Source organism: Canis lupus, chromosome 16, assembly GCF_048164855.1.
Source record: "Canis lupus baileyi chromosome 16, mCanLup2.hap1, whole genome shotgun sequence".
Classification (NCBI taxonomy): Eukaryota; Metazoa; Chordata; class Mammalia; order Carnivora; family Canidae; genus Canis; species Canis lupus.
In genome coordinates this window covers 10,789,911-10,805,865 of record NC_132853.1, presented here as the reverse complement: position 1 = coordinate 10,805,865, position 15,955 = coordinate 10,789,911, and the positions used below count along the sequence as shown (strand labels likewise).

At 53.3% G+C, this 15,955-nt stretch overlaps 2 protein-coding genes and 1 long non-coding RNA gene across 5 annotated transcripts in view; 2 read left to right on the top strand and 1 right to left on the bottom strand.

Annotated features, from left to right (window-relative positions):
* The first annotated feature begins 3,466 nt into the window (after positions 1–3,466).
* Positions 3,467–6,094, top strand: BRD3OS (BRD3 opposite strand). The gene is made up of 2 exons (XM_072778565.1): positions 3,467–3,592; positions 4,460–6,094. The coding sequence occupies exon 2, from the start codon at positions 4,986–4,988 to the stop codon at positions 5,238–5,240; it is 255 nt and encodes an 84-aa protein (XP_072634666.1). The 5' UTR covers positions 3,467–3,592; positions 4,460–4,985; the 3' UTR covers positions 5,241–6,094.
* A 1,532-nt stretch (positions 6,095–7,626) lies between these two features.
* The window catches only part of BRD3 (bromodomain containing 3), a 34,649-nt gene continuing 26,320 nt past the window's right edge, over positions 7,627–15,955 (bottom strand). For all 3 annotated transcript variants that reach the window (XM_072778561.1, XM_072778562.1, XM_072778564.1), the window contains exons 10-12: positions 13,567–13,859; positions 12,632–12,760; positions 7,627–10,965 (exon numbers count right to left, since the gene is read on the bottom strand). In XM_072778561.1, the coding sequence (XP_072634662.1) occupies positions 10,850–10,965; positions 12,632–12,760; positions 13,567–13,859 (538 nt within the window). In that variant the 3' untranslated portion in view covers positions 7,627–10,849. The remainder of the gene's footprint in view (positions 10,966–12,631; positions 12,761–13,566; positions 13,860–15,955) is intronic.
* LOC140605939 (uncharacterized) lies at positions 10,616–15,113 on the top strand. Its single transcript, XR_012008459.1, has 2 exons — positions 10,616–10,983; positions 14,048–15,113. It is a non-coding gene; the product is annotated as an uncharacterized lncRNA (long non-coding RNA).

Below are 15,955 nucleotides of genomic sequence, written 5' to 3'. Positions count from 1 at the left end.
ACACAGGCAGAGGGAAAAGCAGGTCCCATGCAGGGAACCCGATGTGGGACTTGATCCCCGGACTCCAGGATCACACCCTGGGCTGAAGGCAGGTGCTAAACCACTGAGCCACCCAAGGATCACCCCCCCTTTTTTTTTTTTTAAGATTTTACTTATTTGAGAGGGAGAGTGGAGAGAGACGGGGAGGAGTAGAGGAAGAAGGATAAGCACACTCCATGCCGAGCACAGAGCCTACCATGGGGCTCGATCCCAGGACTCCAATCATGACCTGAGCCAAAATCAAGAGTTGGAGGCTTAACTGAGCCCCCCAGGTGCCCCTTCACAGCACTCTTAATCCTACCCCTCACCTCTGAGCTCTGACAGCTTTGAAGTCTTGTTCCCCGAGGGACAAATGGGTCCACCAGGGAGCCTACACTGGCTCCTTTGATTGAGAAGATGAGACTCCCACCAGGATATTTGGGGTTCCTCATACCACCACATCAAAACACTAAGTGGTAGGTAGGTTTTGCTGTTTTTTTTTATTAAAAAATATTTTTTTAATTTTTAAGTCATCTCTCCACCCAACATGAGACTCAGACTTACGACCCAGAGATGAAGAGTCACTTGCTCTTCCGACTGAGCCAGCCAGGCGGCCCCACACTAGGAAGTGGGTTACCCCCCTGGCTGGGGGGATAGATCCCTCATATAGAGGAGAAGATGAGTCATCAATTCACACAGAGAGCAAGTAAAGCTCGAACCTAGGGGATGGTCTGAGGTGCGTTTTGGCATCTCTGCTACCCAAAATCAAAGTTAATAGAAAGCGACCACAACCAAGAATAAATAAATAGGATCACTGAAGGTCTCACCCCAGTAGTTAAAGAAACCTTGCCCAGCTGAGCTGCTGCTGAGAGCAAGAAGTCCTCAACAAAGACAGCAATCTGTGGTCCCCCTGCCTGTTTGTCCCTTTGCCAGCATCTTCCAGGTAAGCTCTGGGAGGCAGACTGGGAAAGGGCGGGGAGCCCGAACTTGCTCCTTCCTCTCTGCTTCCTGCGGGCTTCCAGCAGGCAGGATGGAGGTGGTGGTGGTGGTGGTGACAGTGGCAGCAGCATGCGGCTCTCCCAGCAAAGATTCTTCATGTTTTTGGTTTTTGGTGCTTTTTTTTTTCCTTGAAGCAGCTGCTGTATCCAGTCTGTGGTTTTCCCAACAAGCACAAAATCCACTCTATCATGTTGCTGCCACTCCGAGGGTCTGACCCCTGTTGCTGGGGCTCTTGGTACAGAGACACCAGCTCAGCTCAGGCGGTAGTGGCCCCTCCTCCAAAGTCTGAGTCAGCTCCATGCTGTCCTTCCTCTGAGTTCCTAAATGCTCCTAGGGTCTCCATAATATTACTTTCAGTAATAGGACCCTCCCCTCTCTTTGCTCCTTTAGCTCTTGAGATGGTAGATGCTACCTCTGAGATACTTTAGACATTTTTATTTTATCTTGATAGTTACCTAGTTAATAACTCTGTATCTTGAGAAGGACCCCTTCTATTACCTTTAAGATTTTATTTATTTATTCATCTCACACACACGTACACACACACACACACGCAGAGAGAGAGAGAGAGAGAGAGAGAGAGAGAGAGGCAGAGGGAGAAGCAGGCACCCTGCAGGGAGCCTGACATGGGACTGGATCCTGGGTCTCCAGGATCACACCCTGGGCTGAAGGCGGCACTAAACTGCTGAGCCACCTGGGCTGCCCAGATTTTTGTCTTTGCCCTGGATCCTATGTACCTTATCAATGACATATATAACTGTGGATTTCATTTCTGTGACTTTTTCTCACTTATTTTTTTTTAGTTTTAATACCAGTTACTTAAGGTTTTTTGAAAAGAAACTTTAAAAAAAAAAAGATTTTATTTATTTATTCATGAGAGACACAGAGAGAAAGAGAGGCAGAGACACAGGCAGAGGGAGAAGCGGCTCCATGCAGGGAGCCCGACATGGGACTCTATCCCAGATCTCCAGGATCACACCCTGGGCTGAAGGCGGCCCTAAACCGCTGAGCCACCTGGGCTGCCCCAGAAACTTTTTAATTTAGGGAAGTTTTAGATTCACAGAACAATTGCAAAGAGAGTTCAGAGTGTTCATATACCCCCACGTATACACCATATACATTTATATTTCCTAGTATATTCATTCAAAGCTCTTAGTTTCCCCCAGGCATGATTTTAACTGCATCCGGCAATCTTTGATATCTTGTATTTTATCATCATTCCATTAAAGTGCTTTACAGTTTGTATTGTGGTTCCTCTGTCCCATGAGAAATTTAGAAATATAATCTTGGGATGCCTGGGTTGCTCAGTGGTTGAGCATCTGCCTTCGCCTCAGGTAGTGATCCCAGGGTCCCCTGGATAGAGGCCCTATTGGGCTCCCAGCAGGGAGCCTCCTTCTCCCTCTGCCTGTGTCTCTGCCTCTCTCATGAATAAATAAATAAAATCTTATATTCTTTTTTTTTTAAGATTTTGTTTATTTATTCATGAGAGACACAGAGAGAGGCAGAGACACAGGCAGAGGGAGAAGCAGGCTCCATGCAGGGAGCCCGACGTCGGACTGGAACCCCGGGTCTCCGGGATCACGCCCTGGGCCAAAGGCAGCAGCGCTAAACCGCTGAGCCACCCCGGCTGCCCAAGAATTATATTCTTTTTTTTTAATATATAAATGTATTTTTTATCCAAGAAATATATATGCTTAATCATGAAAAGCATATGTTGTCTTCTAGTTATCTTTCTACTGTTGTATTGTAGACTGTTTTTCCTGTGACCTTATTCAGGTGCACCTGGTCTGTTTTGTGCACCTTCTGCATCCTTGTGGGGGACGGGCCCTGGGGGTGGGGGTGCCAGGGTAGACGCCCACCTTGACCACTTTCTTCATCAATGTTGTGAAGCCATGAGATACACTCGGTAAGAGGGAGCGCAGAGGCCACAGGAGGGTGTTGCTGGGGTATGACTGGAGGGGGTGCAGAATTCCCAGGGACGGCCTGGGGGCAGGGGGGTTCAAGATGTAATTCTGGCGCCGGGGACAAGCTTGAATCTATTTTTTAATTTCTATCTAAATTTTAGTTGACATAGAATGCAATGTTGGTTCCAGGAGTAGAGTTCAGTGACTCATCACTCGCCCATAACGCCCAGCGCTCATCCCCGGCGCCCCTTAATCCCCACCCAGCACCCATCTAGCTCCTCCCCACAATTATTTTAAAAACGTATAGATTAGAAGCAAGAACGCGGACGGCAAAAGCTACAGAGGCAGAAGTGCCCCAGCAACACGAGACTGCTGTCAATAAAGCTCCGGGACCAACGGGAGGCCGCAGGCCCCGCGCCCGGGGCGCGCCTCCTGCCGCGCCGGCCGCCCCCGCCCCCGCCCCCGCTTCGGCCCATCCCTAACTCGGCGCTCGGCTGGGCACGCCTGCGGCGTCGCCATGGAAACGCGGCCCGAGCCCGCCCCGCCCCGCCCCGCCCCGCCCCGCCCCGCCCCGCCCGGCCGCCCGCGCGTCCCCGCGGCCCCTCCACGGCCCCTCGGCGCGGGGGACTGGGGCGCCGGCCTGCGACGGGGGCCGCCGACGGGGGCGGGAGGTGACGGCGGCAGAAGGCGAGGGGGCGGGAGGGGCGATGGGGACTCGGGTGGCCGGGGCGGGAGTTGCCGGGCGCGGGGGCGCTGCGGGCGGCGGGCGGGAGATGCGGGAGCGATAGGTGATGGGGGGCAGGAGGTGCCGGGGCCTTCGGCGGCTGGGGCGGGAGGCAGTAGGGACCCGGGTGCTGATATGGGGGCAGGTGGCGATGGGGGGAGGCCCCGGGTCGTGCACGTGGGCAATGGGGGCTCGGACAGGGTGACCAGGAAACCCCTGGGTGAAGCAGCTGTGGGTGGAGGACCCAGGATGCTGGGGAGGTGCCGTGAAGGGCTCTCGGGCCCAGACCCGGGTGACGGAAGAACCTGCCGTAGAGGAAAATCTTGCATGGCTGGGAAGGCACTGGGAGGACGGCCGGTGGATGCTTCCGTTTGGTTTCCACCTGAGGCCATGGTCCGGTCCGGCCTAGGGGTCTCCCAGCTGCCTGGAGCAGAAAGCGGGTCCTGGTGGCCCAGCGCCCAGCTGCCCCCCAGCTTGGGCAGCCTAAGCAAACCCCCTCCCAGGCGGGGCGCCTGCCTGGACGGGTCCTGAGACCTGTGCTCTCACTCAGGTTCTTAGGGCTTATTTCCCAGATCTGGCCTCGGGCGCTCCCAGAGGCAGCCCACCCACCATCCCTGTTAGTTCAGAAAAGCACTAGGAGTCACAGGTGTGCCCCTTAAATGCAGGCTCATCATCTGGGTCATGGGACAACAACTGAAATCATGACACGCCCCAGTAGCTTGGTTGGATGCTCTGATCCAAAATGAGTGGAGACTGTGCCTCCCCAGGCCGCTGGGCCATCTCCCGACCTGACCACACGTTCATTTCTTTGTAGCATCACCCTGAGCGAGAGCAGAGGACACAGCACTGAGCAGGCACCGGTCCATCAGAGTGGCTCCGTGGCACTGGATCCGACCCAGGCACAGATCCTTGGAGAGCGGTTATGGGAACAGAGGTCACCGTCTGTCTAGCTGGACGATGTCCCCTCCCACAGGGCACCAGATACATCTTTTCAAGTTAAGTGGGCCAAGCCACGGGGTCAGAATCGCCATAGATGCCCTACCGGTGCCCCCCAGGTGGGTGCCTCGTCCCTGGCAGCTGTACATCTGATAAAGCTCGGGCCAGGTCGCCAGGCTGCTCTCAGGTTCCGTGGCAATGCCATACTCCCAGGGGTATTGCTTACACGTGGCCTGAATTCATCGTTTTTACCAGAGTTAAATAAGAAATCCTCAGACGGGACCACTGAAAAAGCTGTTGATGAGCGCCGTTAGGGTAAAGCAGTGGGCGGTTGTCCACGCTGAGCACTGGCTCAGAGAGGCCCGGCGCACAGGAGCCCAGGCGCAGGGAGCTGCCGGCCAGTGATGAGTGGCCGTGTGCCACTGGCTGAGAAAGCCCTGTCGGAAAGCTACGCCCGGCTCCGGTACCGGGACACGTCGCTTCTCATTTGGCAGCAGCAGCAGCAGCAGCTGGAGTCTGTGCCCCCTGGGACCTACCTGAGCAGGAGCCGCAGCATGTGGTACTCACAGTACGGCAACGAGGCCATCCTAGTCCGCGACAGGCACAAGCTTGGAGTCCCCCGGGACACGGGCCAGTCCAAGTTCTGTACAATCATGTGATTCCAGGGAGAAAGCCCGGCCCGGGCCCTCGGCTGCGCAGAGAACAGGCCATGATCCACTCAGTGGCCTTAGTGGTTTCCAGTCCTTACTGGGAGATTCTGAACAGTGAACGTGATGACCCAAGAACCCAAGAGTCCCGGCAGCGGCTCCCAAGCCCTCTCCACAGTATCACCAGTCCACAGGCCCAGTGGACCTGGGCCCTGGGCTCCATTCTACCCCCGCCAGCGCTGCGGGCCCGACCCGCCCGGGGCACCGCTAGTTGCTGCTTTTCTCTTAGGCTTCTGAGCAAGACGGCCACCCTGGCTTCCCACCACTTTTCCAGAAGTTTCTGGGTTTTCAGTTATTGCCTCCTGCCTGTTACAGAAGGGGGCAGGTCTAGAAAAAGAGGACAGAATTAGCGTCACGAAGGCCAAGCAGGAGTAAGCGGGCAGCAGTGGGGCCTTCGCCAGCAAGGCTGGCTGCGGAACGGGCACCGTGTGCAGTGCGCCGTGGGAGCTTCTACACAGCTTCCGGGCACTTGGGGGCGAGCATGCGAGCGCATCCAAAAACATCACGGAAACCAAGACTTATCTTCTTCCCAACCAGCTGCTGACAGGATTTCAGATGTCATCACAGGACTGACAGGCAAATTTGGCCTCTCTGCGCTGAGGCGGCAGCTGGTCACCCATGGGGCGCTGGACATGTGCCCTACAGGACACCACGCAGGCAGCCTCGGTGCATCTGGGGGTAGTTTCTGTGAGGCATCTGCAAAAGATGTGCCCGTCTGTTGTAACTGAAGTCTGCGTGGCTATGTAAATGTGGGAATAGCTTTTGTCAAAGCTGACCTTTCTAAATAAATAACCTTTGGGACACTTCTTCCTTTCTCACTTGTTTTTATCTGTTTATTCAGAATACCTTAATCTGGCTTCAGGTTTGTGTTTTTCAGTAACGGTAGAATCTAATGGTTGCTACAAACCCCGTTACAGAAATGCATAAAGCAGAGCCAAACTGTGCTCCCCAGACAACCACCAGCAGCCCTGCATGTGCAATTGCGCACGGTTCTGAAGGCGTGGCCTGCACCGTGCATCTCGTTGGGCGGGTTCCTTCCTGCCCAGCTGTACAGATGGACATCTATGTCCTGCTCTCAGTGTCGGACTAGCAGCGCTCCTGTGAGCCAGCAGGTAGGCAGAGATGCTTCCCACTGCAGCTGTGCATATGGCATGTCCTGAGCTTCGTCATACGTGCTTCTCTTTGCAGGTGTGCAAGTTCACCAGCAAGCCTCCCAGAAGTGGAACTGCTGGATCAGAGCACTCCCCAAATGTTCAACGTCTAGCCAGAGGCCTGGTCCTTAGTGACGGATCCTCAGTTTGCCTGCTGCATGGGGTCAGGAGGTCTGAAGCCACATTTCCTGCATCGCCTCCCAGAGGTAAAGAGAGGGAAGCGTGTCCCATCTACACGGAATAAGACCTGCAGTCAGCAGCCCTGACACTGGGATTACCCAGAGATAGTTTAGGGCACGCCTCTGTGGTTCTTCAGTTTAAGTCCTGCTTGGGAAGATAGCAGACTTCAGGGACTCATCTGGAAGGCCTCCGTGCTGCACGTAGACCTGCCCCTCAGGATTGGCCTGAGAACAGGAAGTGGTTAGTGTGACCCAGGCATGGAGGCAGCACCTGGGAAGACAAGCACTGGCTGTGGCTAGTGTCTGCACAGGTCAAGGGGTGCAGGTGACCCACAGGCACTGGCCGCTCATAGGACAGCAGGCGCTAAGCTGCTTAGAGCACAGGAAGCCACCATCTGCTGGAGGGGAGCCAGGGCGGCTGGCTTCCATGACTGGGCCACCGAGTCCCCGTCCTTGGGGAGGTCAGCCTGGATGGGGGGGTAGGCGTCTAGACAAAGATGGTGTATTCTGATGGGTCACTGGGAGGGTGCCCATTGACAGCTGGGGGGCGCCACCAAGAACCTCTACCCAGGACGGCTCTGCAGCGCTGGGCACCAACAGCCACGACTGCTCAGAAAACAGCGTCAGAGTGCCAGTCTGCCATCCGTTCCTCGCAAGAGCCTCTCTTCCATGCTGGGCTCTACACGCAGTGCAGGAAAACTTCAGCAGACATGCGACTGTGCCCACAGGACAGCGTCTGCCTCCTGCCGTCTGGGAACACGCCCTGGAACCAGGCTCAGCGTAGATGGAGCTCGGGGGAGGCATCTGCCCGGACAGGAGGGAGCAGCGAGCGAGGACGGCAACGTGACCAAGGTTGTGCTCCTTTGAAGAAAGGCTACGACGAGTGATGTCCCCCAAATCCTGGTGCCCTCCCACGCAGGCTGAGGACCAGAGCTACTTCCAACAGCTAAACGTTCCAGGGTGCGAGCCCAGGAGCCACTGGAAAGCACAGGCAAAGGCACATACAGCCACCTTTTTTTTTGTTGTTGTTTTATTATGAAAACAAAACAAATGCCCCAGGAGAAGGGTCCTTGATTACCAGAAACATCAAAGAGTACTTTCTACCATTTTTATTCTGTTGTGTTGAGGCCAGCATTGCAATAAACAAGCTAAAACTACTTACATCGGACTCATTTTCAGTAACTGACATTTACAGGAATATACTAGAAACGGCACTAAAAAGTTTTTAAGAAAAAGTTACGGTAAACTTGCATGCACATCATACAGAAAAGTAACATTTTAAATATAAAAAAGAAAACTTCCGGAAGCGTTATGCCAGTCCTGGGGACCAGGTTACACTGGGAGGCACGGCACGCGTCCTTCTCTGGGTGGGGTGTTTCCCAGAGGGCTGTCACAGACGTGGGTGTTGCAGAACAAAAACAGAAACAAAAAGAAAACATATCTTACAGTTTGTAAGCAAGATGATGCCACCCCAGCACGAGCAGGGTCTCTGCCCCCCACCCTGGGCCTCCAGGGCTCCCGTGAGGCCCACCTACTAAACACACGGTTCCTTCCCCCTCGAGAGGAGGCCGTGGAGAGCTGCCCTCAGGTTCTCCGTGCCACAACAGTCCGGCCTGTCTGACTGCGGTCTCCCCAACACGCGGAAACGCGGAGACGGCAAACATCCACAGGCTGACCTCGAGGGGGCCGAGGATATCCCCCAAACTCTGAAGAGAAATCGGCTTTGAAGTCTGCACGGAAAGCCTCAAGAAACCACAGCACCATCGAGCTACACTGCTCAGAATGGATGGCAGCCCTCTGTGCCATGGCGGCCAGCGGCCTCCTCCTGGGGGGCAAGGGACAGAGGTGTTCCAGAACCCGTGTGTCCCGCGGAGCCAGCGGGTGACCAAGTGCTCTGAAATGCTTCCACTGTGCTGGGGGCGAGGACCACACGCTCCCCACCAACCTATCGGCTCACACAGGCGACCGCCCCCCGCTACACCTGCAGTTGGACAGGTGCTCCATGGGAGCCCCCCCGCACCCCCCAGGCACCCTCTGCACTCAGGGAGGTGCGCTCGCTGCACGTTGCCAGAGAGATCCTGCTGTAAGACCATCCGTCGTGTCATGTATTAATTCCTTAAAGTCCTAGTTTAAATATTCCATTACGGATCTGCTTAGAAAACACCTTTGAAACACAAGGGTAACTCTAAAAAATGTCAAGTTGAAAATCCACATATATTTTTATTATAAACAAAACTTAATGAAAAGTTTAACAAACTGGCTCAAAACTCACCAAGCGTCAGAATCACCAGCAGTAAGAAACATGGTAACCCGCCACCCGCTGCCTCATCGGTTCCATGTCCGGCAAGGGCACCTGTGATCCTAAGGGCCGGTGGAACCTGAATCCACTTTAGGATTTTTATAGACTGCCCCCCCTACTAGGATATTGATGACCCGAACCCCCCACCCACTCCAACCACCTGGAAACTCACCACCAGACCACAGGCCAGGCCACCCACAGCTCCGCCCCAGCACCCACTTCCAGGAGTCCTCACGGGGAGGTCTGGGACAGTGCCCTGTCTGTTATTTCTGTGCTAATGGGAAAATGCTCAAGCAGGGAGCCCAGCGTGGTCTTCAGGGAGCAAACCCTCCCGTGGCCAGAGGCTCTTCCACCCCCGGGAGAGTCTGGCCAGGCCGCTGTTGGCTGGCTGGAAGGCTGCACTGGAAGGCTGCACAGGGCCGCAGGGCCCCTGCCCCAGGGGTTGGGAGGTTAGGGGCGCCCCTTTGGGGGGCCTGGACGGCTGGCCCCTGGCACTCTCGGCCGAAGCCACAGTGCTCCAAGCTCAGGCAGGCAGTGCGGGGTGTCCCTGCGCTCAAAGGCCGCAGGGCAGCCTCTGGAAAAAATAAAACCAAAACATAACCTTCTGTTAAACTCTGTATATTATTATTATTATTTTTTACAATAGAAAGTTAAAAATCAAGACTTAGATTTACTATACATTTTTTTCTCTCAGATTACAAAGTTTATATTATATAACTGGGGTTCCCTAAATTGATTTCTTTTAAAACAGTCCTAAAGAGACCAGAAGTGAGTACAAAAGAACTCAACACACAAAATGTGAAGACCGAGAATGCGCTGCAGCTGGAAGTTGTCTACGCCCGCACGTCTCCCAATCCCGCACACGGGCACGGAGAACACACAGAGCCCTGTGGGGCAGGGCCCGGGGAGGGCGAGCGCGCAGACGAGACAGCACCGGACAGGCGGCGGGACGCCAGCACCTGGAGGCCACGGGTCCGCCATCGGAGCAGGGTCTGGGGCTCTCCTCGAACCACTGAAAAGGCCTGCATTTCTTTTTTTTTTTTTTTTTTTAATGCATTTCTTTTGCAGTTTTTTTTTTTTTTTAAAAACCACCAATGATGTTAATAAATAAAGTGTTCATATATACACGAGACTGGGAGAAGGGCTCCAGAGTGTGCAGCAGCGGCAGCTCACGAGTTGGGGACACACATGGGGCTGGACTTTCGTAGAAAATTGCTGAACCTTACAAAAAAGTCTCCTTTAGTTTTTTTTTTTTTTTTTAATCTTTTCTTTTTTTTTTTTTTAAGTTGAGGTAAAAGTTTCAGTGTATGGAAAGCTGCGTGTGGCACACGCGGCCCCCGTGTTCCCTCCCAGGAGCTCCCGACGCCCCTCCCTCGGTGCCCACCTGCCTCTCCCCACCCCTGCAGAAGCCCGGACTGGAGCCCGCAGCACCTCCACAGTCCCCCCACCCTGCAGCAAGAGGTGACCCCAGCCGCGGGGCTGAGCTGGGGGGACAGAGACATCGCCTGTTTGCAAAGCTGACCGCCTTCGGTGCAGTACCATCTCAGAGAAACTTCCTTTCAAACAATGCTGTCTGGAGCTACAGACCAGGTTGGGCATAAGAAAGGGGTTTTGCAAGAAACTTCAGATCACATCTGACATTTTTTTCTACGGTCATCAGGTCAGCGTTTGAAGTTGCCGTCTCCAAGCAACTCAACTCAGTTACGAAGGGAAGGCTTTATGCAGGTTCACACCTTCTCATAAAGCCTCACGTACACACGAGAAAGATCTTTGACCTATTAAAGCAAAAACTGGAAGATACCGTAACACTGAGTTTAAAAGAAAACCTGCACGCCGTGGAACCAAAGTAGTATATTAACCAGAGAAAGGAACACTGCAGAGTTTCGGCGTGTGCGACATCGCTGGTTTTGTTCTGATCTGCGAGTCCAGAGCTCATTCTGAGTCGCTGCTGTCGGAGCTGGATCCGCTGGAACTGCTGCTCCCGGACCCGGAGGAGCTGCTGCTGCTGAGCCGGGATGGCCCTCCCGAGGGCGCAGAGCCCGCTTTCTCTGAGGGAGACGCAGCAGGTGAGAGGCACTCCCCATGCACCCCCATACACCCCTGCACTGGCTGGGCAAACTTTCCCGGAACATCCACTGGCCTCACACTGACCTGTCACGAGCCTCGGCCCAGCCTGCTCCCGACCCAGTTGGCTCCATCAGTATTAACCAAGTATTTGTTGGAACAGATGCCCACACTAATGAGGTTATGGTTCGGTAAGAAAGGGGTTGGGCCCTCGTCTGGGTTCCAGGCACATAGCCTCTAAAACCTTTGTGGTCCTGAGTGATAACAATGTCTTTGGTTGTTTACAAGGAGCCCCCAGTGGATCACACTCGAGTTTATGCTCATGAGTGACTTAGGGTATGGCTATCACCAGAAAAACTGTGTGATGGTGGCTGGGAACTCCAGGGAAGGGAGTTCCAGAGGTGCCGGAGACAGAGTGCTATAACACTCTCAAATCCCAGAGCCTCTGGGATGGGGAGCACGTGAGGTGCGGGGAGGGTGGCACGCCCACAGAGGGAGGGAAGCTGGCACCCCCGCCATGCTTTGCCCTGTGCATCTCTTCCACCTGGCTGTTCCTAACTTGTATCCTCTATGAAAAACTATACAGTAAGTTTAGCGCTTTCCTGAGTTCTGTGAGCCATTCTAGCAAACTGTCAAATCTGAGTGGAGGGTCATGGGAGCCCCAGTGTAGAGCCTATTATTGGTCAGCGGCAAGGCAGGCCCAGGACCTGCACCTGGCGTCTGAGAGAAGGGCAGTCTTGTGAGGGTGAGCCCCCCACCTGCGGGCTCTAAGCTAACTCCGAGTAAGCAGTGTCACACCTGAACTGAATGGTCGGACCCCTACCTGGAGTTGGGACCGCAGAACTAGTGTGAGCAAAAGCCCACACATTTGGTGTCAGAAGTGTGAGTAAAAATACCTCAGAGGTCAATACAACTATGGAAATACGCCAGAGTCTACAAAACCCAAATGCAGTCCACTAGGAGGAAGTAATAGGGCATGGGGGGAGGTCTGCAGTGTGAAGATACCCATCAGTCAGTCACCTGATGGGTGGCACCTACTCTGCAATCTAAGGGGACCCTCCCCCCTTCAGAGGGAGCAGACAGGGCAAGCAGGACCAGGCAACGGGGCGGCACCCAGCCCCTCTGTGCCTCTGACCACTCACTACCTGGGCCGCACCATCCCTGCGGCTGGGAAACAGGGATTTGCCCTTTCTTGCAAGCTCGAGAAAAAGACATATGCAGTCAAATCACCTGCTCACCTAAAATAAGACCCTGTAGTCCAAAAGCACAGGACCTGGGAATAGGGAGCTGGAACCTCTCTCCTGTCTGGGACAGCCAGAAAACTTGCTGCCAGGGGCCAGGACCACAGGGTCTAGCCCTAAACACCACAGTTGGGCCCTCCCGAAGAGTCCTCCCTGGGGGTTCTGGTACAGGGTGCTCCCACTCCCATCTGCTCAGCCTCCATGCAGGACCAGGGTCCTGGTCCCCAGTTCACAGACTCAGGAGCTTCATCTAAGGGCACAGCACCTCTCAGCTGGTAGAGCCGCAGACAGAAGCCTGGATCTGCCGGCCATTCCCCTGCCACTTACCCTCCCCCCTCAACAGAGAGCAGCAGTTGGGGCTGCAGCACGACCCCATGCCTTGGCAGCAGTGTGGCCTGTACACAGTTACCTTTCTTGGCAGGCTTCTTGTTGTTGTTCAGCTGTCCACTGACGTCCTGTAGCCGCTTCTCTAACTCCTTCTTCTTTTCCTGAGCTAACTCCTCCTTCGACTTGGCCGCCTGCTTCTTCCCGCTTGTGGCTGGAGAAGAGCACAGAGCTGAGATGGTGGGGTGGGACAGACATAGGACAGGTGGCCACACAGGTGCACAGCAGCCGCCAGGTGCCATCCAGCCATCCCGGATGCTCACAGCGTGTGCTGGGCCCCCACAGCGTGTGCCACTGCCTCTGAGTCTGAGGAGAACTTACCTAGGGTCAGGTGCACCTGACTGCAAGGATCACATGACTCCATCCAGGAGGAAGCACGTGGGCCCACTGACAGGGCACACCCCGGGTGTTCCCTGGGGCCAGGGCCACTGCCCAGCTCTCTTGCTGCCACAGGGCTGCCTCTCACTCTCCAGGACCTGCTACCCCAGGCAGTGCCTTGTCCCCATCCAGTAAAGTCACTGACTTCCTGGGCAACCTGGGCTAGCCTGGCAGATGTCCATCCTGGGAGGTTGGACCCTCACTCCAGGCAAAAGGGAACTAACTGGTTTGTCCTGGCTGGGGACCATCAAGAGGTCACCTGCAACCTTGGTCCCAAATGGAGCCCCAGGAAGGCTTGTGGTGGCAACCTTAACTGGCACTTGAATGAATGGGTCCAACCCAGTGGTCCTGCCCGTCCCGGTGACAGCCAAGGCAGGCAGGTGCTGCCCACCTGCCCCACAGCAGGGAAGATGGGCCCAGCTGAGCAAACAGGTGTCCTTGGGGCACATGGTGGGAGTGGACAAGGAGAGTGACCTGCCCCACTACCTGGCTTTCCCCATCTAGGCCTACAGGAGAGGGGAGGAGGGGAGGCAGGGATGAGGGCAGGGATGGTGAGCATGGTGCTCAGCCCCCACAACTTACAGAATGGCTTCCTTTGCTTTTTCTGTAAACAAGACTTGACATATCTCTCTAGCTCCCGCAAAGTGGTTGGTTTCAGAGTCTCAAAGTCAATCTCTATCTCATCGGGGTTGGAGTCCCTGAGCGAGGGCTCCCGGGACTGGATGATGTGTACCACCCGGCCCAGTTTCTCCCCGGGCAGCCGGTTGATGTCTAGGCTGAGCTGGCGCTTCTCGTCATAGCTCATGGGCAGGCCTTCTTCCTCCTCTTCCGAGTCGTAGGAGGCTGATGCCTGCTTGCCACCCTTCTTCGGCTGCCTGAGGCACAAGGCAAAGAACATCGTGGCACAGAGTCCCCGCCCCTTTCTCCCCAGCCCAGAGCCTGCCCCCTGTCCTCCCAACACCCGTGGAGCCCCCAGCCCAACAGAGCCCCTGCCCCCATCCTTCCAGCCCAACAGAGCCTCTGCCCCTCATCCCCGTTCTGTCTTGGTCTTCTTCCTTTCCAGAACCAGGCTCTTTTACCAAGAGGCAAGCCCTAAGTGGTGCCCCAGAACAGAGAAGCCAGGTGGACTGTCTGAGCGTTGCACACGCGTCTGCAGGGACATAGAAGACTCTGTTTCAGAGGTCAGAGCAGAAGTTGCTCCCAACTTGGGGATTTCCAGGCCTTGGCCAGAAAAGACTGTAGTGGTCAGTTCCTCTCAACACCCTACAGGCATCTCATTTAGCAGGTCAAAAACTGATTTCCATATTCAAATAATCCAAAAGGAGGCAGAAAAGGGGACAGAGGAATAAAAACCAGAGGGACAACAGAAAATAATAAAATGGCAAACCAAAATGCAATTTATCAATCATTACATTAAATGTAAACAGTCTAAACACACCAACTAAAAAGACATATAATCAGGATGGATAAGAAATAAGACCTGACTTACATGGGTCTCAAACCCTACGTTAAGTACAATGACAGAAGTAGGTTAAAACTAAGGAGATGGGGAGACTAAACCCTGCAAATGCTAAATGAAGAAAAACTGCAGTGGCCGTGTTAGCTTCAGATAGCAGAGACTTCAGAACAAGGTCAGGAAGAAGAGGGACGTGGCATAGTGAGAAGAGGATCAACTGACCAAGAAGACATCACAGTGCTCAAAGTATGTGCCTCTGAAAACCAAGCTTTAAAACGTATGAAGCAAAACTGATAGAACCAAAGGGAGATAGAAACATCCACAATTACAGCTGGGGAGTCAACAGTTCTCTCGGTGATTGATAAAGCAAATCAGCAAAAAGAGAGGAGACCCCAACAACATCATCAACCAAATTAACCTGACATGTAGGCAACACTCAATCCAACAGCAGAACACATGTTCAAGTCCACATGGAACATTCCCCAGTTCCCAGCCATAAAATAAATCTTAACAGGAAGTATCGAGATCACACACAGTATGTTCTCTAACCCTAATAGAATAAAAAACCAGTAACTGAACCATGTCCAGAAAAATCTCCAAATACTTGGAAATTAAACAACATACTTCTAAATAACCTGTGATCAAAAAGGATGTCAGAAGGGAAATTAGAAAATATTTTGAACTAAATGAAATCACACATATCAAATTTGTGGAGTACAGCTAACATAGTGTTTAGGTACAAACATATAGTATTAAATGATTACATTAAAAATGAGGTCTCAAATCAATAATCCTAGTTTCTACTTTAAGAGAGCAAATTAAGTCCAAAGCAAGCAAAAGGAATTGATAAAAATAAGACCATAAAGAAAAGGAAGTGAAAGCAAATAAAACCCAATGACATCAAATACTGGTAACAGCCAATAAAAGAAATCATTTTCTCTCCAGATTCACCAAGAAAAAAGACAAATTACCAAAGAAAGGACACCTCACTAGAGGCCCTACAGATGTTAAAAGGACAATACGGGCACACGTGTTCCACAATTCAGGTGAAATGGAGCAATGTCTCGAAAGGCACAAATACCCAAAACTCACTCAGGATGAAACTGATAACCTGACTAGTCCGGTACCTAAAAAATAACTGAATTCATCATTAAAAACTTTCTACCAATGAAAACTCCAGGCCCAGATGCTTTCACTGGGGAATTCTATTTAAAATTTAAGAGTTAATACCAACTCTATAAATCTATCCAGAAATCAATCAATCTATCTATCCAGAAAATAGGAGAGAACACCTCCCAACTCATTTTCAAGGCCAGTATTATGCTGACACCAAATCCAGATGGACACTATGAGGAAACCTGATTTCTGCCTCTCCTCTGAAGGGTGGGGTGGGGGAGAGGACAAAACTCGAGCATTCCCACCACCACCTCTCAATGATGCCGCAGACCACTCAGCTGCCAGAGCCCAAACCCCCGACTCCGCATGGCCCTGTCCTCCTGCCTCCAGGCACCAAGT

Bases quoted from the DNA above. Each gene is read 5' to 3' on its own strand.
- BRD3OS (XM_072778565.1), top strand. From the start codon at position 4,986: ATGAGTGGCCGTGTGCCACTGGCTGAGAAAGCCCTGTCGGAAAGCTAC.